Here is a 25,511-nt window from a genome sequence, read left to right as displayed (position 1 = left end):
AGTCATCAACATAGTTCCATGTTCCTAATATTGTTTTTTTGTGTATCCGAAGGCTGAACTGCCCACCTGTTTGGGCAGTAAAGATTTATCTTAGGATAAGGGCTTCCAAAGACGTTCTTCTTCCTCAGTACTTGAATGGATATGTCTGAAGGCTGATACAAATACGGCTTTGTTTTGCAGTTCTTCTATCTAGACACTATGTTAACTACGTGGTCAGTTCTACTTATGATATTCATTTTAGGAGAAAAAAAGAACTGCCCTAAGCTTACTCATAAATAAGGAATTCTTAAATTTAGGATATTATGGTGTTTACACTGTACGCTTGTCTTGTTCTAGGATCAATTCAACAGATTCCAAAGAACAGAACATGCGTTTTTCATTAAGTGTACTTGTGTAATTGGCTAATATCACTGAGTATTTTTTTACTTATTATTTTGTATATTGCAGAGAAGCAGTCATAGTATGTTCACAAATGCTTCTACAATCTGATTTATATTGCAGCTCCATGAAGAGCTGCAATGAGAGTAAAACATGTACAAGAAGAATTAAGCTGTTTATAATACATACTGAAAGGTATGGAATTAACTTTTCAAAACAGCTATGTAGGTGGATTCTGAAACTTTCCAGTCTTATCTGTTTTCTCTAGTGCTGAGCTACCACTGCAACTACTTTATATGCAAACAATCGCACTGGTAAGCCTTGTTACATGGCTTGCTAACACAAGCATTGTTACTACATGTTACCAGTTCAGCATTTAATTATGCTGTAGTAGTAAAATAAAGTGGACTCACATGAGACACCATCAAGAAGGGCTTATTTTGGCTTAGCTAACTGAAAAAAAAACCCTCTTTGCATTAGGAATCAGCAACTATAAATGTTGTGAGGTACTGGCATAGTATAGGTAGGTCTTAACTGATTTGAGAGAAAGATTTTGTATGGAACCGTTGTGAAGGAAATATATGGTATAATAGCAGTGTGTTCTGTGACTTAATACTGATGGTAAACTATCTGCAAATGTACAAGGATCTCCGAGTCTGTTGGTTTGGGTTTTTTGGTTTGGTTTGGGTTTTTTTGGCTTGGTTTGGGTTTTTTTTTTCTTGTTTGGTTGGTTGTTTTTTGTTTGTTTTTTAAATTTCCTACCCCACCTTCCCCAGTTGGAGAATTCTAAAGTCTCACAAGTATTAATTATCTTGCGGATTCCCCACAGGTACTTTCTTTCACAGTTGATTTTGCTGCTTTTGTTGGCATTCAGTCCACTGTGAGTGGTAGGGAAAATCCAACATCCAGCCTTCGATCTACATCTTCATCATCTGATTATTTTAAAAAAGCTAGAGTGTTCTTGAGGATTTTCTCCAGATTTGTGTTGTGCTTAGGCAATGAAGTGCCACTGGAAATCCACTGAATCCATGCTTCAGCTTCTCAAAATAATTTCCACGGGGATAAATTAAAAGATCAGGATGGGCAGCTTGGTGAATCTGGATGTTTTCAGCTGGCAGTTCAGGCAGCATGTCATAAACAAATGCCTATCGCAGCACTTGTTTGAGTCACATCATACTGGATCTGCTCTTTCTCAGGCTTTCCGTAAGGCAGCTGTTCCTTCAGTGACTTCAGTAATGTGTCTACTTAATAGTTTTTTCTGTTGTTTGATAAAAGCATAATAAAGAGATGAAAGGAACGTATATGCAAATCCCTTTCTCTCTTTTTTTCACTGCAGAGCTTTGTGACCTGCACGGGTCTCTCTTTATCTTCCTGTTATTTGTTCAGATGGTGGAGGTACATCAACAAGTTAATCCGTGTTAGCGTATCTGAACCTAAACTTCAGGTTTGTTAAAAGTCTGGTCCCTACTTGGCCTCAGAAATCGAATTTTCTTCTTAGGTGTTTCCTACAGTAAACAGGAACAGTAAAATCATTATTTTAAAAACTCTGAGTAGTTAGTTAAAAATGAAATGAATTAATTTGGTTTTGTTAGCCCTTGATTTTTAACTGGGTTTTCTCAGATGCCGTTTTATTTAGTTATTTTTGCCTTGTATTGTACTGATTCCACAGTGTGGCAGTGAGATTTTCCAGAATGACACTGTCCTCAGCCTGTGTCCCTCGGTGCTGCAGGACCTCGGTGCAGGCAGCGTCTCTGGGAGGTGTACACACCGTGTGAGTCACCTCTTCTCCATCATACAGTTCTGTGGAACAGAAGTGAATTGCATAAATAGCTATACATGTGGGTGAAATAAATTTGTTTTTACAAAACTTTTACAAAGCTTTTACAAAGCTTTCAGGCTTCTGGTTTAATCTAAATCTGCAATATTGCTGCCTTAGAGATCGTAGAATGTTGTGCAAACCTTTCGCTGACTGACAGAATATTCAGTGGGTGGCTGTATCCCAGATAGGAAAAGAATATACAACAGCTGTCTTGCTAAGATGCTTCCTATCTTTTCAGACACATTGTAAAGCATGTTCACTGGTGCACGTACCCTTTCCATATATTTGTGCTTTGAACTTGCAAACTTTTCAAAATTCTCTCTAGGACAGAAATAAAATTTCTTTCTATTGAATTGTTCTTTCTCAAAAAAAACTTAAAATGTCACTTAGATTTAGTTGTGTTTCTACCTTGTCTTTGTCACAGTGTCATAATATGATTTAGGAGTAATGTTTAATTTTTAAGTGGTTGGTTGTTTTTTGGTGTTTTTTGGTTGGTTTTGGTTTTGTTTTTTTTCAGAAAGCAGAAAAAATAGCATGGTCTTTCCAAAGAATTCATTCTAGTTGGCTTCCTCTGTATTAACCTCTCTTAATATTTGTTGCATTGCTTCATTTACCTGACTTTTGACTCAAGACTTAAAAATAATGTTACAGATCTCTAATGAAAAGGAAGAGATGCATAGATGAGCTTTTGCTCTAAGGTTTCCCATTTGTTTTGGTTGTCCTTCACATCAGCGAGGTTTATTGGTTAGATCCTATACCAAATAGTTGGTTACTGAAAACTGTAGCTAGATGTTCTTACTAAGTAAATTTGACACACTTGGACTTCAACCTGCATATAAAATAGACTTTGTGACGAATGAATTAGCTGACCATAATTTTAGTCTGAACCACACACTGCCTACATCTTACCTTAGCCACACAACCATGTACCACTGATTTGTCTCTTAGTTTTTTGTCTAACTAGTAGCCTTTTAACTGCATCCTCTTAAAGTAACATTAAATATAAGTTTGCTTCTGAGAACTGAAGTACATTTTTAAACTCTAATGTCTTGAACAGTTAAGAAGCAGGAGCAGTAATACCATTTCTCTACCATCACCTGTAATCTAGTATATCCATTCATAAACTCAGCACGTTGTTATCTGTCCTGTTTAACTGCAGTAAGCTAACTACTTGCACTATTGGCTTTCTGTGGTGTTAGAGGCAAAGTTCCACAGCTGCCTATGTACCTGCTGGGTTGAGAAACCCAAAGGAGAAGAGGATAGAAACCCGACTGTGTCTGCTGAAGAACATTAGGATTGTTTGTATTATCAAAGCAATTAGGACATTTCCCATGGAGCAAGATGCCATTACACAAGGTATCATCCTGTGTTTGTACAGCCCTACCAGACATGTGCATCTTCAACCTGCAGGAAGAAAAAGATCATACAGGGAATAAACTGTTAGTTACAGTTTTCTTATTCTGTGTCCCAAACCACATTACAGTATTTTCCATGTTGATCTAAGTTGAATCAGTGGGCAATGCCCCTTAGAGAATATAAAGATAGCCGGTGTGTGATACACTTCAATGCTAATAGGGTTTGGAGAGAGAGGAAACAACTCCACGCCTGAAGAGAACATACTATGAACTAGCCAGTAGGAGAATTACAGATGATTTCTCCTTTACCTTGCCCAGGTGGTAGGAACAGAGCATACCCAGCTAAAGTAATTGGCTTCAATGCAATGATTCTGTGACTTTTAAAAATGTGTTGAGCCTCTGGACTCAAATGATTGAAACTCCTGGTTTGATACAGCCATCAATATTCTGTGACAAAGCACCAATGTTTTGCCACTGAAGTAAACCATTTTCTTATTACTCTTTTATTTCCAATTACTAGGTTTTAAAATGTGTTAGCACTAGGGCTGCTCTGAAATAAGTTTGATTTTACAAAATGGAAAGTTTTTACATAGAAAATATCTCCAGGTTGGTAACAGCAACAGCTGGAAGTGCCACCTTGAGCAAAACTGGTGACTTGCAAAGCAATCGAATCTTGTTTTATTTTTTTCTAGAGTTTCATGGAAGCAGAAGACAAAGACGATCTCTTCCACCGTGCTCAGCAGGCACAGTACCTATCAAGAGCACTGTCTCCTTATGGGGAGCACGGCTTGGTTCACTCCAGTCCAATAAAATACACCAGAAAAGGTTCTCGGAATGCATCTAACGCATCTAACTCAAGTGTCAGTACATCAAGTACACCAAGAAAACGTTCTGGATTTTCATCCAGTGGTTCCACTAATAGTTTTATGAGCATTAGTCAATCCCAGAGATGTCACGGAAGCAACTCCAAAGTACGAAGTGGGGATCTTCTAGACAGGCACGCTGAATTTTTTACTCATAGCCGAAAACCTTTTACTCCACGCACCTTAATATCAGATGCTAAGTCCTCCCTGTCAGAATACAGATATTACACTCCTGCTCGAAAGAAAAAGAAAAATCACTACAAGCAGCGTGTGGAAGCTCAAACACAGACTGATATGATCAGGTACGGAGATTAAAGCTTTATTTTCAAACTGTGGAATTTAGATGTCATCATAACAGCATCTTCATAAAAGCAACATGTTTCGCTCTCATTTACATTTGTATAAAACCAGAGTAATTATTCTGAAATTATTCTAGATATGCCCAGGTACAAGCTAGAATAGAATGTGATTTTTCAGTGGCACATTTTGTCATCATCTCTCTTGAGAGACTGGTTTCATCTAAACAGATTGGATACAAAGTGCCACTAAATCCGAACTGTGGGATCTCGCATGTGCTGGGGACAGTCGCTCCCTCTCTCATTTCTTTGCTCTCTCTAGTGTACAGTTGTGCTTTCTGTCTTCTAAATAATTACTCCCTATAAGCATGTAGGTAGTTCCCTATTGTTCCCTCGGTAGTATCATACTTTCACATTCATTAATTAATAAATCATGCAAAGGTTTGTTTTCCTTTTCAATTCTCAAATGCAGCTCTTCATTGTCTTTTTATAATTTTAATTTAAATGTCTTCAGATGTACCCTACATGAAATATACAGAATTACTGTCTTTCTCTTGCATTGAACTCCCTAAGCAAATAAAACAGTTTTGATTCAGTTTTGTTTTTACTGATATTAGCTCATCATGATAAATCTTTTCTCATTTCTGTCCTGAGTACCTGCATGTCTAACTCTGGTTTTGTCCTAGAACAAAGTGGGTATTTCATAAGACAGGAATTATGATAGGATAGCTTTGGTTCTGTATTGCAACCATGGATTTTCTGGCGGTGGATCATATATTTTCCTGGTGTACTTTTAATGTAGAGGATCATCTCCATTCTATATTTTGAATAGATCCATATTCCCCTTTGAATATGCAGCCAAATAATGGATTTGGATCACCTCTGTATGACTATTTCAGCCTTCAAATTGAACTATAACTTAGTTTTATTATGCGAATGGAAGTCTGGCAGAAATTTTCTAAACTGTCCAAGACATTTTAGTACTAGGTCTTGTTCAGATGGATTGGAAGTTTCCACAGTGGTACTGATATTTTCATCCTGCATATTTCCAAAGTAGCCTTCTTGGAAATCTAATACCTGTCTAAATTTTTTAGCTTTCCATCTGCAGACAAAGCACCTGAGATAGAAGTTGTGACTGAACAACAGAAGATCACCTTGAAGGTAATACAGTCATCATCTATCAATCATCTACTACTCTTACCACACCCTTCACTGTCATTTTGGAGTATATACTTCATCTCTGCCACAGCAGCCTACAGCTGATTTAAGGTTCATTTTCTTTATTGTCATGAAATGAATTAGTTTTGTAGAGGAGAGAGAGTTTCTGAAGAATGAGTGGAAAAAATAAGAAAAATTACTTTGGCATGTGAAGAGATCTTAGGATATTACAATTTTTTTTTCCCAACTTTTTTTATAAGTGCACTATCACTTAAATATCTGTTAAAGACATAGATAATTGGTACATTACTTTTCAGCAGCAGAAGCTCTCTCTTTTTCAAGGATTTTATTTTCTTCATTTTTATATTGGATAACATATTCCAAAAAGCCCTCAACAGAAAAATTGAAACTGAGGTGTCTCCTCCTCTGAGGAAGCACCCAAACCAGCAAGTGGTGAAGTTTTCCTTGATACTGCTTACTCTCTGTCTTGCTGAATGTATCAGGAATGGTTTAATGAAAAATCACACGAATTCAAACTCTACTGTGTCTCAGTATTTTTGTCATAATCTCAGAAATGTGTAAATCCATCATTTTGATTTGAATTGCAAAGTATTTCTGACAGTTGAACTTATTTTTTTGGTTCCTTGGTCTTTCAGAAATTGCCTTAGGGTGTGGTGGTTTAAGATTATTGAATTTTAAAGATGAAGTAAAATACAAGCATCCTTGGGAGGTGGAGGGAAGCAGGCATAAGAGCTGAAATCTTTGTACTAATAATTGCATGGAAGAGTTTGAACAGAAGTTAGGATCTTACTTTGTGCTTTATCTTGTAGCTGCTATACAGACAAGTCCTTAAACAACTCACCCTGTGAAACATAAGTGAAGTATTGAATACCTGTGGACTTTGTTCCTGAAAAAAGGCTACAGGGTCAGATTCTTCATCTCTCTTGCTTAATAAGGCAAATAATTATGCTTTAGTCATTAGAGAGTGGTGAGAGACAATGGGTATTTCTAGCTTTACTGAAAATAGGAGAGAGGTCTCCCGATTTAATATGGATCTGCAGCTGACCTCATTAAGAAAAGGTTAAATGATTTATTCAGAAGGCTTCATTCCAGTTCCATTGAAGAAACTTTCATCTCTGACTTTTTGTTTGGCTGTTGTGAAAGTGCCAGCAGTGAGTCAGGTAGCTTTACAGTGTCTCTTTCAGAGCATTGTCATTTAAAATGCAGGTAGTCAGCAACTTCACCTTCCATCAGTTTTGTGCAAGCAGCTCAAGACATGTGACTTAAGAGTGCTGGTTCCTGGGTTTGCATACCAAATTTTACTCTTGTTGGTGACATCAATTCCCTCTGGCTTTTAGAGATTCCATCTTTGACACTTGTCAGAGGAGGAATGTTCCACAACTTCTGTTGCCCCTGACTAAAATTTTAGATGTCAAAACTGATGACCCTTTCCTGCTATGTGTCTCGAAGACATAAAATTTTTAGGTCTACTACATCACAGGTAGTTATTAGGTTCATTTTAAGGGCAAAATATGCTGTGTATTTGCACTGATAATAAATGTCTTATCTCTGTGTTGTAGGCTGAAGATAGAAGAAGATACACTGTGGATGAGCCTGTGAGAGGCACAGCTGCTTTTCCATACTCCTTCCTAAGGTGCCTGATTTACAGCAGGAATGAATATATGAAACATTCCTTCTTGCTTTCTATACATCTGCTGCTTAGGCCATAAGTCTTCACTACTTATAAGTCTCTTCTCACAAGACTCTTGTTTGTTTGGGCTTTTCAGATCAATGTCATTTCCCAACTTCAAAATTCATTAATTACTTATGATAAAGTTCCACTGGGAAGCCACTTAAGAAAGAGAGTTCTGAAATATATGAATATTTTTGTCAGGGGTGAGAGCGATGACAAGTTAATACAGCTGTTAGTTCTGTACATCCAAGCATACATCTGAGCTTACAGACTATACATTTCTCATACCGTACTAGAACTAAATACTGGATTGGTATTCCAATTGTTATTTCCTTTCAGGGAAAGAGGTCTCTAGACATCCAGCCTTTTGAATCCATGATCTGCAAGAATTGCAGACCAGAGGCATTCCCCACATCTTTTTCTGAAAATGTAACACTGGGATTCAGAATATTGTCTACAACACAAGAACAGGGTTGGAAATCAGGCCAGAACCCAAGGGCTCCCAGCTGATTCTCTTCATTGGTGACCTGATTTGCTCTCTGGCCTTTTCATACAAAGGCATTTTTAACTGAGGAGAAAATTTTACTCTGAGTAAAAAAAAAAAAGCACTTATGGCTAGTGGAGAGGTCTGTACGGCATCTGAAGAACACCGAGGCCTTCTTAGGTGTGAGAGCACTGCATCTACTCAGGTGTTGCAATACTCTTGAACCACAGTCTTTGGGGCTTCAATGTAAGCAGTGGATTTTGCTACTGGAGCAGAGTTTAGGGATGTTCTGGTGGGGTTTTTTCCAAGTGAGATGCAAGGTAGTGGAAAGGGTTTTTGGAATGTTGCTCTCTTCCCTACCCTCTGGTTTTCTTCTCATTAGAGAGACATCGCTGTATTCTCAGGCGCCTTCAGCAAGGAGGACTATAGATTATGAGTAAGTATGCTTAGACCACTTTTCTGATAGTTTGCAACATTACACTAGAAACTCTTCCTCAAAACTGAATTTGAAACAGTAAATATGGACTGAGAATAAACTGGTGTTCACAATTTCCAGTAGAATTGACATGGCTGTGAATTGTTCAATAATACTTAAAAATTTTGATGTGACTCTAAAACTGAAGAAAATTCAGTATAACTTTGGAAGAAAGATAGACTTTTCTTCTTGTCCAGTGGCTATACTTGAAACATTTCCAGTTCTTTTTTGGTCTGTAATCTCTGAAGCAATTGTTGGCAAGACAATGTATCAAGTTGAAGACCATTCTTACCATGCTTCTGCTCTGAAATTTGAGGAGAATTAGAAGAGGTTTGTGTTATATTCAGAAACACTGCCAATGCTTTATTGGGGGACCTTGGGAAAGTCATTTAATTCTTTGGGCTTTAGGACAGGCTTGTTCTTGCCTAACTTTAAGGATGTAATGTATAGGTATCAGCTATAGATACCTTTCTTGACTATAGAGGGAACCAAAATTACAATCTTCAGGCTGGATGACAAATTTTACATAATGAAAGCCATGCAAGATGTATCCCATTTTTAATTTTCTGTTTATTAGGACTGGAGGATAATGTGATTGGATTGGATCTTTTGGGATACTTTGGATGACTGGATACTTTGGGATACTTAAAAAGATGCTATGAAAGAGAAACAGCACTGGAATCTTTTATCAGAGGGGTTTTTTGCTTGCTTTTTTCCAAGCAGAACTCCAAACTCCCCAAACTCTTGGAGAGTCTCACATTTAGAGAAATTGGCATCAAAAAGGCTTTAAGAGGTATTAAAATAGAGAGAAATTTGATCAAAGAGCTGAAAGCCACATCTCACACTAACAAGGGATTTTGTACATCAAAGAGTTGATGTTTGAAAGGAAAAAAGGCTGTCCAATAACCACATTTATTTTTCTGAACTTCCATTGAGGACTAGCAGTTCTCAGCTGCCGTCAGATTCTCTAGAAGCTCCTTTGGAAGCCTTTACTCAGAGCATCAAACTGCAATTTTACACTTTCTTCCCAGTCAGCACTCAGTCTTCTGGAGTGCCAGGCAGGTTCTGAATGCTTTCCAGGATGTGCTGATTTTCTCACTCAGGATGTCTGTGCTAGTTTATACCACAACAAAAAGTTCACATAAACACAAAGCACCATGGCCACCTTTCTAACAGTCTGACATGTTACACGGGGGTTTTTATTATTATTCAAATTGAAGGAAAGGCTTAGTTGGTCATGACAGAATTACCTTTTGGAAAAATAGCAGCTGCAGCCAAGAACTATACAATCTTTTTAATGACATTTCCCATAAAGGTAATTGGACCTACTGTATTGCATAATATGTGTCTCTATTTTATAACATGTATCACTGTGTTTTCTTTTCTCCCCGCAGAGAAGAAGAGCTTTTATATTTAGCTTTCATCGAAGATGTAACAAATAAAATTCTGAGCCTTGGGCTATTTTCAAACAGGTAGGTTACAGTTGGTTTCAAATTGGTAATCCTGTGTCAGAAGCACATGGACTCTGTAAGAAAGGGAAATAGTGTTTGGTAATAATTTCTTTGCCTTTAAGAATATATAGATACACAGATAGCTCTTGCTTTTGTTTTACTTCCTTTTCTCTTTTCGCTTTATGTAAGAAAGGAGAACTAGGAAACACCTGTTGGTCTTCTGCTTTGATCTGTTCCTATGTACAGTGAGATAAAGCCTCTCTTAGAAACTGACCTGGAAGCCTGGGTGGAGTGATGCTAAGACATAATCATTTTACACTGCAATATCTGTTTTGCTAAATAAACCAAGTTACTGACCTTTTATACAACAGATCCTCCGTCTCCCTTCTGCCCTTGTTCCTGTTCCAACATTAACTCAATCTTCAACATGGGTTGTCTGGATTACATACTGTTTCAGATAAAGCTTCACCAGTTGTTAAATCAGATTTTTTTCAATAATTAAACAATAACTTCTGATTCAATTCAAGTATTTCAGTAACAGCCCCAAATTGTTTTCCATACAAGTTCATTCTGATAAAGAAATCTTCATTTATAGCAAAACAAAACAAAAACTGCAGTATTTCTGATACAGAATTTTAATCCATTTCTGTAACTCGATCTTCAAGACAGTCTAATTCCAGCATAATGCACTGATCTTCCTATGTGCTGATAATGTTTCCAGCTCCTTTTTCTATTCTGTACAGTCACTTTTTTTTCATGTCAAGGCTAGAAATGAGAAATTTCACGAGCAGTCTCCCTCTGGTTATTTTTTGCAAGCATGGTGTCTTCCAGTAAAACCCTGCTTGTACTTTTTTTTTTTAATAATTTCTCATATAAGCTAGATTAAGTTCACTTGACCTTCTGCAAGTCTGGGCTAGCGACTGTGTACTGTAGTTGTCACCAGAACACTTCCTCTGTGCAGCAAGTTTTTTCCTCATCTAGCTTAAGGAATGGAAAAGAGCTCTTGGGACTGAGGCCTTGTCTCTGAATTATTTTCTGGAGCTGGATTTAATTCTTTCCCTTTATTTCCACTTGTGTGTATCAGCCACTATGGTGCACCTGAGAGACTGTTGGGTTCTCTACAGATGGTCCCATGGTCACCATCTGCTGCCCAGTGCCGGCTCTGCCCACTGAGCACATGGCCGGCAGGACACTGGCCTCACACCGGCCTCTTTGTGACACAGCGTAACTGAAACAATCTGAGAGGTCCCACTCAGCTAAGAAAGAAAAATGAAAAACTAAAGTTGTTAATTTATGTAGATCAGTTAAAAGATTTTTTTTTTTTCCCTGTTAAATCTTTTAATTGTTCCTTTGTAGACTTCTGGAACAACTGTTTGAGTGTCATATACAAGAAAATAAGAACCGTTTGGATGAGGTAGGTGCTGCCCCTATAATATTTTCCCTCTCAGCGATGTTTCCAAAGTAGGGTGGAAATGCACTGGTATATTTGCGAGTGCAGCCAACCAGAGTGCTCAGTGGGGAGCATTTCTCACCGTAAATGAGACTTGCAGACTGCTGATCTACTGCAATCCATGAGTCATGGGCACAGTCAACAAGAAAAAATTACAATAGCAAGTGAGTTTGGTGAAACTTGCTGTATCATTTACTCAGGTGATCGTAAGCAGCCTCTCTTATGCCAGAACTAAGCCGTGAGTTCTGGGCAGGCAGGGCTGTGGGGCTGGAGAAGCGTCACCTCTTCCTCCCTTCACCCCCCAGAGCAAAATGCGGCACTTGCTGGATGTGCTGAAAGCAGATCTTGGCTACAGTGGCCCAGAGCAAAGCCGTGTGGACTGGGAAGCCTGCGACTCGCTGGATATGCAGGAGCTTGATGCGATGAAAGAGCTTGAGTTTACCAGTGACAGTCAGAGGCAAAGAAAAGCTACAAGAAGCGAAGAATTCTTTGAGACCATGGACTTACTGTTAAAGGAACCACACGGATGTGAATCACCAGTATGTGGGGAAAGTTCAAAGGAGACACAAAGCAAGGGTGACTTTTCGGAAGATGCTGCTGAAATGATGGATGCTGGGACAGAATTGCACGCTGGTGTGAAATCTGAAGAAGACCCAGATGCTTCACCCTCATGTGAGGCAACTTTAAACATGATTACTTGTGACGGTGATTTGGAAGCCAACAGGGAACTTGATGATCTGGAGGAAAACTTTGCAGAGGCCCTTCAGATCTCACATGATGACTCATAATAGCCAAAATTTAGCTGATAAATAGGGATGGAGCTATTTGTGTGGAGAACTGCCATTTGTTAAATAGTAGTAAATTATTTGTTTCAGTTTATTTCTGTTTAAACACTGCTAAAAAAGTCTCTCTAGTAGGGTATTATTAATTGAGCATTAATTAATCTCCACAGTAATGTCAACTGTAAAGGCTAAAGTTTCAATTATCAAAAAATTTTGTATATTTTTGGCTATAATTGTATAACTCAGAACTCACTTTTGAGAATATTAAAATAGATGTATATTTTCAGAAAGTTGTAATAGTAAGTTATAAAATATTTATTGTTTTTTATTTATAATAAATAAATTCATTGGCGACACATTGCTAGTGCAGTTGTGGTACTGCTAGAAAGATCCAGGATTTTTGTAGTCTGCAAGAATTTGGTTTATCCACATCAGAGATGAAACTCTTTTTCCATCCTGGAAGAGGGCAGTATTTGTTTTCCTCTCTTAGTGTTCAGTCTCTTGTTTGATGTTAAAAGCCATGGAAACCTGAAGTTTTTATAATCCACATTTTTCCTTTTACAAAACCTGTCCTGAAAAGGACATTTATCTCCAGCTACTACCTATGGCAGCTCTCTTGTTTATTTGTTTCTATACACAGCTCTTGAGGACTGTTTGATCCTGGTTGTCTGTGATTCAGCTGATTCTTCGGCAACATGAAGACTATAATGATGTTCAAACTGCACAACACTAGAATACGTGGTTCAGTTTCCTGCACTTATGACAACCTTGGCATAGCTTTGAGCTTTGGCTTTGGAAAAAGATTGGGTTGGTTACTGATTGGCAACTAGGACTATCTAGCAGAAGAGACACATCGGGTGTCTCGTACAGCACATGGAGAAAAGGTAGTCTATCTCATGACTGAATTTTAAATTGAGGTTGGTGCCCGCATTGCACAAAATCACCCTGAAGTCCTCTGTCTAACTGGAGAACAGTTGTTACCTGGCATTCACAGAATCACAGAATGTCAGGGATGGGAAGGGACCTCAAGAGATCATCCAGTCCAATCCCCCTGCCAGAGCAGGAACACCTAGATGAGGTTACACAGGAACGTGTCCAGGCGGGTTTTGAATGTCTCCAGAGAAGGAGACTCCACAGCCCCCCTGGGCAGCCTGTTCCAGTGCTCTGTCACCCTCACTGAGAAGAAGTTTCTCTCAAATTTAAGTGTGTTCCAGTTTGAACCCTTTACCCCTTGTCCTACCATTGGTTGTTACCGAGAAGAGCCTGGCTCCATCCTCGTGACACTACCCCTTTATATGTTTGTAAACATTAATAAGGTCACCCCTCAGTCTCCTCCAAGCTAAAGAGCCCCAGCTCCCTCAGCCTTTCCTCATAAGGGAGATGCTCCACTCCATCATCTTTGTTGCCCTATGCTGGACTCCCTCCAGCAGTTCTCTGTCCTTCTTGATTCACGTTACTGCGGAATGCGGGGAAGATATCTTGTCTTGCTGTAGGTGAGGAACTATAAGAAGCCTTAGGAACTGGCTAAAGCCTGTCTCCAAACACCTCTTGGGGTCGGTCTTAATTTGCTTCCCCCAAGGACAAACCCAAGTGGTGGCAGCTCATACGCTGAGCTGCCACCACCTGCTCCCCTGTGGCTCATGTCTACCAAAGACTATTGATTCTAGAAGCTGGATGACTGATCGCAGCTGTTAAGTAGCTCCAGTAGACATAGACTTCTGCTTCACTTGTCCATAAACTTCTTTTGCGGGGAGGGGGTGTGGGGATGGGAAATCTCCCAAAATCTCTAGAGAAACCAGTCAAACAAAACCAACATTTCTGGCACAGTCATCATCATTGCAGTGTAGAACAGAACATAATTTCCCCCCACAAAAAAAGCAAAAGGCACTTTCCTGGCTGCCTTGGCCACAATAACAAATTACATCTCTTGACAACAACAGCAGACTGGGGTTTGTTTTAACCGTGTACACGCAGCTTTGCAGATGGGCTCGAGCCTGTCATCTGCCACACACAGCTGGTGATCTTGTAAATCTGGACTGCAGCTTGAGTGCTCTGGCTGGCTGAAAAGTAGGGCAGAGAACAGGATGATTTTCACTCACTCCATCAGAGCTTGTCTTGTCAAAAACACACACAGACACAGGACTGATGCAGCACGGCGTAGGGATGGATTGTCCCCGATCACAAGTGAGCAAAGCCCTCCTCCCATCCCCAAAGAAATGCCCTCCCTGCTCCTCACGCGACAGGATGCACTGAGGGAACTATTACTTGTATCGTATAAACAATTTTAACATGGAAGGACTGGTTAGAAAACTAGAGTGTGGTTAGGCATGTCCAAGCTTCTCCACTCAGCAAGGACTTCACCTGCTTTGGGGGCCCTGCATTCTGCGTTCTCCAGCCTCAGTCAACAGTGGAATTTAGGAGGCTTTTTCCTCCCTGCTGCCCCATCACTACACTCTGTAACTTACACATCATAAAAAAAAAGATCACTCAGCACCCTTCGTCTTGTGGTCAACATGAGTCTGATTAAAGATTAATAAGAATTTCATATTTTAACTCCACAAATTAAAAAAAAAAATAGAACAGCACAGCAGTGAAAGTGGCCATGACATGACCTCACGGGTGCAAATAATGACACTCATTTCCTCTAGTATGAGTAACATGAAAATAAACAAAACCAGTTCCTTGACCATATTTCCTGTTGATGAGCTGTCTGACCATCAATGACATTTTTTTTCTGGGTAGATAGAACTTAAAAGAGTAAATACATTCCTTAAAACAGACCTTTCACAAAGAAACCACCTGTCTGCCTAAACCATAATTGTGCACATTTCTTGAATCCAGAGTGAAATTTCTGGTAAAGAACCAGATAATTGCACACTCCAGCATCTTAGCAGCTGGAGCAGTCAGCAGCTGTGATCTGCCATGTAAAGACTTATTTCTGCCTAGATTTATGTGGGCAATGAACAGGTGAAAAATAATATCAATTATCAATTTTTACTTCTAATAGACAAAAGCCCACTATATTTTCCTTCGCTCTATAGCAAACTGGTCTCTTTAAACCGTACAGTTCTATCATCACTGCGCTTGTTTTCGCAGGTAGGATTCTGCTTATTTACAAAGAAAAGTGGAGCTTTTGGACATTTGAAGTAAAGATTCATGTGATGAAAGAAAAGGTGCTTAAATGTCTTCAGGTTGATCAGAAAACAGAAGCCTGCGAGTAAAACCCAAGCAACCATTTTATTCCTGATCAGCTCCCATGTCTAAGACACCTATACATTTTTCATTTAGGTTTAGCCCCAGAATGACTCCGGGGTCCTGTTCCTTTGCATTTCTGTACCTTTTTACATCATTATAGTTGTAGAATGATCCAACTCACCTGATAACATTTCATAATGCAAGTAGAAATGGCTTCATCGGACAGTGGGGAAGAAAAGGACGCGTCTTCCTTAGCAATGATCTGTGCAAGGTATATGAACATGAGTGCTGGAGCTTTAACATAAATAAAAATTAGGTCCAGAAACTTCATTTGTAGCAGCTAATGGGGGTTTTTTCACTGCAGTGAAGGTACATCTTCCAAGCAGCAAGACATCCCAGTATCACCACTGCACTGCTGCTCTTCCTCTGTGCCTGAGCACCAGTGAAAAGTAGCGGTACTGGGACACAGACCGGGGGGAGGAGAAATAACAATAGAAAATTAATTTTAAAGGGAACGTAGGAAGAAAGGAAAGGGAAAGTGTTATTTATTCCATCTTTAAAAAAATTGTGAGACCTATTATCAAGTAGAACACAGGTGCAGAATAGAACTTTAGATGGCACTTGTTAACATTGATCTTCAAACATATTTTAGAGCTCCTTCAATTTTTCCACCTTTGTATTGTAGCATTTGTATTTGAGTATTTGGGGCATAAAAATTAATGGAAAAGGGAAAACCCACAAAATCGTAGCTGAGGGTGTGCTTCAGGGAGCTATGCGAAGCTCCAGCATCCCACTTCAGTTTTTGACCACCCAAGGCAGGAGCACAGGCTGATAGGCAAGCGCAGGACCCTGCAGACACAGGATGTCTCCAGAGCCACCAAACCTTTCCCTCAGGCACTTCTCGGGCAGTTCACTGCTGTTCCCGTGGCTCAGGAGCCAACATCCAGTACGTACGCAGACTACAGAGCACAGACCAGCAACCAGTGACTTAAATAAAAACAATTTCTCACCTTCCAAGACAACCAAACCAGATACTCACCAGCAGTCCAATCTTCCTGTTTCCTTTATCAATAGTGAAATCTGCTTCATTCAGAAACCACCATCTTCAGTTTCTATTCCAAGTAGCAAAGCAAGTGATACGCAAACAGGTGAGTGGTAAATTAATCCACCACACCAGCCATTGCACCCGCATGGGTCACACCAGTCAAGGGATCCAGTTTCAAAGCCTGTAAGCGGGTCGTGGGCCAGCGGAAGATGAGCATGTCACAGGGATAAAGCATGGCTGGGAAGCTAAAGAAGAACCAGCAGTTATCACTGGCATGATGATTCATCTGTTGAGCCGTAGAGCACTCATAGCTCATCTTCTCCTCAGCCATCTGAGTGAAAACCTAGGAGGATGTCAGGCAATCCATGAGTAGCAACAAAAAGAGTTAAATCATGTGAAGGGAACCAGAATTAACAAAGTTGTGTCTACCATGCATGGGACTTTCTGTTCTCTGTAGAAAGCCTCCAGAGCAGCCGGGCTCTGTCTTCAGGCCTCTCAAAGGAACAGTTTCCTCTAGCTGCCCCACTGAGGTAACTCCAGCAGAGAGCAAAGGGCTGGCGGTGCGCCCCACACCCAGCAGACAGCACACTGAAGTTACAATTGCACTCCAATTTTGAGCTGTGAGGCTGGTCTGCAAAGGGTGTGGGCTCTCAAACCAGCCCTGTGTTTCGGGCTGGATGAACGCCCAAGGTGCTGAACACCCATCCCCGGCAGGCACGGGCTGCTGCTCTGTCCTGGTTGCTCCCGTAGATCCCAGGCTTCAGCACACAGCCGCCCACACGGTCCTTCCAGCTCTGCCACGTTGGGGGAATGAAATTAGACCTTGAGAAGGGCAAGTGAAGGCAACATAAATGGAGCAGGGAGACATCTGAAACTTGAGAAACTCAGACACAGCCTCAGCCTGGCAGGCCACAGAGCTCTGCTGTCCCACTCTCACAGAGGACGGGCAGCGTGATCTGTAGCACGAGGTGCAGAGCTCTCCGCAGTTATCCCGAGAATCCAGCACACCCGTAGGACTCCCATTACAGTATCTGTGCAAGGGCTGCGGCATGCCTCACACCTACCAGCAGCCAGAGCCCCAACCCAGGAGATGAGTAACACAACTAGGAGGTGACCCCAGCTCTTCCCAGCTGTTTCTCTCACCCAGAAGCAGTCTCACATGCCAAATAAGAAGCGAAGAAATGTGTCAAAGGCCATCAGCTCTGCTGTCAGCCTAAGAATTCCTCACAGGACCTGCAAGGAGTTCTCCAACCAGAAATTCAGTTCAGAGGCATTTGGCACCCTGATTTTTCCTGGCATTTGACACAGGCAAGACCAGAGATGATACAGATAGCTTAGGCTTGGGAGGTGGCTTCCCAAACACTGCACACAACCATCTCGGATAACAGTGGACTGTGAAAGGAAGACAGATGAGCTCCTTGAGCTCTCATCTTGGTTTTCCTTTTCCCGGGAACAAAAGCTCGCATCATGGGTCTTCCCCTGCCACCTTGAAAGTCTTAAGCCTTATGCAAGGTCTTTCAGCTCAAACGTAGGTCTGTCAAAGGCCCTTGCAAAGCTTTCAATAGCATCTGCTTTCCCTATGGCTGTTCCTCAGTGTTGGAACTTCTTGGAGCCTTTGCTCAGTTCACTTCAGGGTGCAATCAGATCTCCCCAAAGGGTTCTTGGGCACATCTCCATGACCAGTTCCCTATTGTCCCTCCCTTCACCTGAAGAAGCAACTGAGGGGTGCGAGCCCACCCCTGCCGCAAAGCACCCATGCTGCAGCCTCAGGCGCGCTCCAGCAGTAACGCAATGGGGCAGGAGAGTGACGGGACAGGCCAGCTCACGGCCCAAGTTGGCTTCACAGGTAACAAGACAATTCAGTCTGTAGTATTAGTGCAGTATTTCCAGTTTCTTTCAACAGAGAATGTAAATTAGCCTGAGTTCTGCTTATTGGTCATCATTTAACCACCAGCATTGTGCAGAGGGATAAAGCTGACCTTCTGTCCTCAAAACAGACTGAAATAGAACATTTTATTTCCAGCTGGATGGCACAAATGCACTGAAAGTGCTAAAATCACCTTGCCGGCATTCCTATCTAACACATGGCACTGAGGATAAATTTTGCTCTGTCTGCAGAAAGCAAACACTCAGCAATGCTCCTTATCTTAGGTAGATCGCTTTTTTTCACAGTGCACCAAAGCTACTGCATCTAATACCTGTCATTCGGGTTCCTATTGCTCTTCTGATTGAGGAGGCTGAGGAACAGCTCCTTCTGCCCTGTAAAGCCTAAGAAGAACATGGAAAGAAGTAAAAGCCTTCCTCAATAATCTACTTTTTTTATTATTATATTTTTCTTTTTTTTTTTCTGAACAACTGCACTTTCCTGCTCTTTCCTAATTGCTGATCCTGACTGCTAACATAGTGCAGTTTCTGCTCTCCTTACAAAGGATAAACCAGATGCCCTCATTTGGACAGGGTGTTGCTGCAGGAGCCCAGGTGCTCTGGCAGGGGACACAGCACATCTGCAGAGGGTGGCAGGATCATTTTCAGGCAATGCTGCAAGAGCCACCCAGCAGGACAGAGGCAGACAGAATCACCTGCCAGCACCCTGGAAGGAGCAAGTCCCTGGGCCCAGCATCCCAGGGGATAATTGGGCACAGCCAGTGGGACCAGCAGGCCTGTCGCATGTGAGCTCACTGCTGCTGGAGCTGCTGTCAGGAGCTTGTCAGGAGCTGCATCATAACCCTCCGTTTTGACAGACTTGATTCTTGTCTATATACTTCACTGTTTCAAACCAGAAGCCACCACCAAAGAAAACCTTATCAGAGTTACCGATTATCATAGCTGGTGTACCTCTGCAAGAGAGCTTTTGGGAGTACAAGAATCAAGAAATAAAAATAATGTCATATTTTTAGTGTGCCAGTGAAAGGATGGCTTAAAAAGGAAATCTGACGCAGTACAATTCCATAAGATTAGTAGTTTCAAATTAAATTGCTCCCCCAAATTCACAGAGAGAAGAAAACTTTTGGAACTTTTGGTGCCTGATAGCATTTAAAGTGACAGAGACCTACAGCTCCTGGTCTTCAGGAGACAGTCCAAATTTTTTAAATACAGAGTAAGCATTTGCTATTTCTAGAGGCTCAGAGACAGTCACTTCAGAACAAATTCATTTATTTTGCTACTGTTACGGTGCAGGAAACTCAATAAATTCTCATAAATCTGCTAAAATAATATCTTCCATATTATTAACTTAAAACCAAACTGTCTTCTAATTTCCTGAGGTCTTTTGCTAAAGACTTTGTCAATGCAAAGATATTTTCAGCTTCAGCCTGTCATGAACAGCAGAGCATGCAGACAGAAGAAATCAGATACACACATGCACACACCAAGTATGCAGTTCCTTCAAATCACTGATTATCAGTATTAGCTGGGCTTGACAGGGGCTTTCTCCATTGGTACTTAACACCAGTGAAAATTCCTAGTTCGTATCTGGGTATGATAATTCGGGGTCTGTTCGTGGAAGGATTTGATGTCCTTCTGAATTTATGTAAGGCACACAATTGCCATTTTAGAAATGGCTAATGATAATAATAATAATAATCTGAAATAAGTACCTTAGATTAAGAAACCTCATCTGGAAGCCCTCCAAGTCTTTTCTGTTTGTTTTGTTTATTACAGCACATACCTTACATCCATAGAATAAGCACAACAGCAAATAATACTGGTTTGGTATGTTGAGGATGGCAGATGTTTCATTTAAACATAGAAGTCTGTCGGAAAGATTGTCATGGAGATCACTTTGGGAGATGCAGTGATTGATCAGAAAGGGGACAGAATTTTTCTAAGCTCTACCCCTTCTAGTTACCACATCTATGTTGTGCTCTTTTGCTAGCAGAGACCGCAAGAATGTGGATGTGCCCTGAAGTCCTTTCTTCAGAAAAGCTCCCAAAAATGCCACGAACTCAAACATTACAACAGTCTTCAACCTTGTGCACCTCTGAAAGTTAAAGAAGCTTTGTGGTAAAATAGTTCCAGGCTCATCCTTTTCCTACTTACGCTTGGGGATTTTTTCAAATAATAAGGCTAGTTTAAACCAATTGTAATAACAACAGAACCAGCCTTTGAGTACCAAAACCACTATTTCGCTGAACATGATGCTCTGTGGAGCGACAGAAATGCCATCGCTCAAACACAAGTGCTGACAACAGAAGGTTCAACTTGCCCGAGAGTCAGACTGTGCCAATGCTCGGTCAATACGATGACACAAAATAATCTGCTTAGTCCAGAGCTGAGGAGCATTCTCTTTTCAGTCCTCACTCAACTCCAGCTCTCCCACACCCCCATTCTCCTGTCAGTACCTGTGTAAGTGACGTTTCCATCATAGTCACAGATCATGATCACCCACAAGTAGTTCCTGGGCTGCGGGAGACAAACTGGCAACATTTCTGTGGTACTTGGCAGCTTTTGTCTTCATGCAGAGTCCAGCCTTCCAGGGGATGCTCATAAAAATAGTGGAGAGAAAGAACACATGTTGATATGCTGTCATTGACCCCTCAGGGAAAACGAATGGGTGTCAAAAACCTCCATCAAACAGAGCAAGTGTCACATGTAAAGCTTTCAGCTGGGTACCTAGCATTGCTGAGTTTCATGTTACCTTCACCTATCCCAGCCATTCCAGATTTAAACCAGCCCAACGGCTGAGTGAGAGCTACTTCAGCTTCCCTCGTCCAGGCACTGGGTGAGGAACCTCTCTCCTCAGTTCCCCGCAGGGTCTCTTGTGCCAGGTCCTGGAGCTCCTGCCCAGGAAAGCTGCTGTGGGACACCCAGGAGCTGAGACGCGTCCCTGCCAGCCAGCAGAAGGCTCTGCTGGGGGTTTACAGTGGCTGGAAAATAACAGCTACAGTTTAGAGCAACTGGGATTTAGGGGAAATTTAGGTTGCTGCAGAGACCTTGGCCTCTGGTCTAAACCCAGTATAGATATCAAGTCTGAGCAGAACTGCTGGGTGTTTTTACCACATGCCTAGCACCCCAACTAGTCACACTTTCCTCCTCTGATTTTGAATCCATGGCAAATAAGAGAGTTTTGCCTACACTGACCATTCCACAGAACATTCCCCAGGATCTGAGAACTGCTCACACAGCTACATAGCTAGCTGGCATGTTACTACCTTACCTTAATTAATGCCATCAAATTGAGCATACCTGGAAGACAAATTTTAAATAAAAATCTGGTTGTTTCTGATATAGTTAAGTGGCCAGCACATTAGGCATTTATCAAAGACAGGGGAAATGTAATTGCCCAGTGTGAAATTGCAATGTCCAACATGAAATTCATTTATCATGACATTATGCGGTCTTGTGCTACACCTGGTGTTAATACAGCAAGGATTTTGCACCACCTCTCTTTCTTGACTAAATGTCAATTATAAAATGAAGAAAATCTTCACTGTTAGTTATCGGTAGCAGCTGCAATGACACTAAATACACAATCAACTGTATCCTTTCTCACATACTTTTGGACAGGGCTTTTCAACTTTAATTTTATTTTTTTTTTTAATCCCTCCTCCACATAAAGGTTGCAGGGAAATGGAATGTTCAATACTAAAAATAGCTCTAGAAAATGCAAAACATTATAACCAATAATTGTAGGGTAGTGATAGCAGGCGCAAGACTTTCCTGCCACAAAGATGACAGCTATTGGTATTTGACAGCACAACTTTTATCTTTGTACTGAGATGCAGGACAGTACTTGAAGCACTTGAGAAGAGGTATCACACCTTTGTGTACAGAAGGCCAAGTCCCAAGCTAGAACTATACATTAAAATGAAGTTCACCGATTTTTCTTTTAACAATGGAACAATACAAACTCACTTGCTTCAAATATTTATTTCCATGGCAAAAATAGACTATAATATATTCATTTAACATATATTACATTCAGTAAAACAAGCTTTTCTGTCTATGAAACACAATTTGTACATTGTTTTACAAACCAATTTCAGTTTTACAAGAATTAAAGCTGGTTTGATTATACATTTTTACAGTATTGGTGGCAAGACAGCAAAAATAGACATGTTTACCAATAGCTTAGTACTAGAAAATAATACTTTATTTTTGCTACTGTTTAAACAAAGTCCCCTTTAAATCCTTGCATACTGGCTTAAATAAAAACGGAAGAAAATGGAGCCAGACCCTGCATTCCTCTGACATTAAGTCCTACAAAACTGCTGAAAGGACTTCACACCCCCATTTGCTTTAACTGAATGAAGAGATTTCAGCAACGTGCAGGAACATCCATACTTAGCAATTTGACAGGTCAAGCTTTTCAAATTTCCATCCAGGTCCCCCCAGATTAGCCATAAAGAGGACAGATATATTGGATATTTCAAAGCAATTTAAGAAATTATCTTTGTAAAGAGCATATATACCTTGTCTGTCAGAATCCAGGATTAGCAAGGTGACAGACTGGGGGATTTTACATGTTTTTTCCCCGTCAAGTTTCCTACCATTCTAAAAATTAACGGCATTTGCAAAGTCTTTAAAGTATTTTACAAGTCTCCTAATTTTACCCAAATATTTCCAAATGGAAAAACAGCATTTAAATTCCCTTTATAAAGGTTAGGCACCTTCTGAAACTCATAAATATAGTAATTTGGTAGTTTTGATTGCCACATTTCTGAATCAAAATAATGTTACAGTATCCACAGACTTGCTCTCTAACTCACCACAACCTGGATCTGTCCTAAGCTCTATTCATTAGCTTCCTTGCATTTGATTCCCATCTTTGTTCCCTAATTAGAGCTGAAGAATGGACTTTTAAGGAACAAATACACCGGAGGTTATTCTTCACCACCAAATGCAGCATCAGCTGGAAAACAGCAAAGAATACAACTAAAGTCCATTTAGCAACTGATTTTTTAAATGCTCATTGATGTTAACAAATCCTCCTTTTACCAGGCCCTGTAGACCTTAAAGTAACACATGTGATGCCAAAAGAATGCACCAAGTTAGCTGGTCCCCAACAGGCTCTTATTAAGATTTCTTTTTTTTTTTATTAGAGACATCTTTGCAACAGCTGTTAAAAGCTTAAGATTTTTCTCTCTTATCTTAGCCCAGTATTAGAGATCCTCTGAGCTGTAATATCACTGTATTGCAAATGCTGCATTACGACGATTTCCAAGCACATGTTAAATTCCACATTTCAAGGGCCTGATATTCCGCCCAGCCTTATTCTGGTGCAGTTTGTACCTACAGTAAACACCTGGCTGCATTCATGTTCATAAAGTATTTAGACTTTCAAATCATCTAACCTGCGTCCATTAGCAGTTATCGCTGCAAAACTGCACGGATGACTATTCCCTCTGCAGTTTGCAAGTGTAAAACCAGAGGCCATGGTTTGAAAAATGTGACCTTTAATAAGTAAACAGAAACTGAGTTGACAGATTGCATTAAATACACTTGGAAAGGAAGATGTGTAAAAATAACAGAGGCTCTGAAAAATATATTTGGAGTTTCAAAACTCACATTTAAAAAAGCCAGTAAAAATAACACCTATGACTATGTCTGCGCTTACCCTGCCATGCCATGGAAAACATACCACATGAATCAAGTCCTTCTAGCAGCTCTACTGTGGACACAAAATGTTCCAAATCCTCCTCCAAATGCCTTCAGCCATTCCTCAAGTCCTCGCTATTTCCTCCATTTTGTACTTTCACAAGAGAATTTCTTCCATACTATCTTAGCCACTTTTCCTTTGAATGCTGTAGTTCCATGTATGCACATTCCTGCTGCATTCTTTTGGTTAATTATTGTAATCTGTATTTAAATTTAAAGCAGACATGAGTATTCACGCTTTAAGGGCTCAAACTTTCACTGGCAATAAGCCCATTTTAATTCCTACAGTAGCAGGAAGAACTGCAGGAATTTTGCATCTTGCAGGACTGGACTCAGGCTTTGCAAGACTGAGTATTCAAAAAAAAGAACAACCCAAAGCCTAAACTCTAAAGCACAGAGTTCTTGGCAATTGCAGTGTTGCTTCTTTTAAATTAATAATTTGAATTAACAATTGAAACACAGTAATGAGTTCACTACTTTTTAAGTCCAGAGTTTTAGCAACGCTACTGATATTAAAACTGAGGTCTCATTACACAGCTAGCTTGTATGATAAACTACCCTGCAGTCACCAGTTTTGGTCCAGAGGCATTGAAATCTATGAGCCACTCAACTTCAACAGCTGCTCCAACAAGAAAGATGCAGCGGCAGCATCAGGTGGTCTTACTTATTGAATTTAAGAAGCTGCTTTTGGAGATAATTGCTCCAAATGTCATCCACTTCAAAAAAGATACACAGGATTACAAGAGAAGCCAAAAATACGTTTCTCAATATGCCAAAAGATTTTTCCATTTTAGTACACATTTGTCATACTTTTTGTCCTAAATTTTGCTGATAACTTCAAGCAGCTTTTCATCCACAGAAATAACAGGAACTCTGCCTTGCTCACCAGCTTTGAATTAAGTATATTTCTAGATACAACCCGCATCACCCTGCACTTGCATTTTTTACCATTCAAAAGGTGTCACAGTGAGAGCAACACTACAGCATCAAACTTCTGCTCTTCACGGGGGACAGCAAAGAAAGGCGAGTCCTGCAGGGCCGGCTGTGGGAAAGTCACGCAGAACTCCTGGTGCACCATGGAGCTTCTCCCTCGTGGAACGGGGTGAGAGCGACTTGCTGAGCCAGTGACACCTTTGCAATGACGACAGCTCTGACTGATGTTCTTAAAGAGCCGCCAGCCCAAGACTACAAAGATTCACTGGCCAAAAAAATCTCTCATCATAGTAACCATGGAAGAAATCAAATGCGCAGAAGCTCTTACTACAGTTTGTGAGTACTCCTCCCAACTCTTCATAGCATTTAATCCTAAAAAGCATTTTCCACCTAACCCACAAAGGACAGTCAAATCTGCCTCTCAACAGTACATAGCACCTTTATTTATCCCTGAGAGCTCTGACATCCCTAGAGATCAGCACCATCTTTGCCATTCACTGCAAGAACATCTTCATACAACTTTTCTTACTAAACAAAG

General features: G+C 40.5%; 1 protein-coding gene across 1 annotated transcript in view; it reads left to right on the top strand.

Annotated features, from left to right (window-relative positions):
• The window catches only part of SPATA7 (spermatogenesis associated 7), a gene marked incomplete at both ends in the record, with an annotated part of 42,849 nt that extends 30,639 nt beyond the window's left edge, over positions 1-12,210 (top strand). The window contains 7 exons of the mRNA XM_080345237.1: positions 4,245-4,717; positions 5,806-5,872; positions 7,450-7,523; positions 8,429-8,482; positions 9,916-9,993; positions 11,329-11,386; positions 11,728-12,210. Of these exons, the coding sequence (XP_080201363.1) occupies positions 4,245-4,717; positions 5,806-5,872; positions 7,450-7,523; positions 8,429-8,482; positions 9,916-9,993; positions 11,329-11,386; positions 11,728-12,210 (1,287 nt within the window). The remainder of the gene's footprint in view (positions 1-4,244; positions 4,718-5,805; positions 5,873-7,449; positions 7,524-8,428; positions 8,483-9,915; positions 9,994-11,328; positions 11,387-11,727) is intronic.
• Between the last annotated feature and the right edge of the window lie 13,301 nt (positions 12,211-25,511).

This window comes from Nesoenas mayeri (assembly GCF_963082525.1).
Source record: "Nesoenas mayeri genome assembly, chromosome: 5".
Classification (NCBI taxonomy): Eukaryota; Metazoa; Chordata; class Aves; order Columbiformes; family Columbidae; genus Nesoenas; species Nesoenas mayeri.
This window is presented reverse-complemented; position numbering and strand designations above follow the sequence as displayed.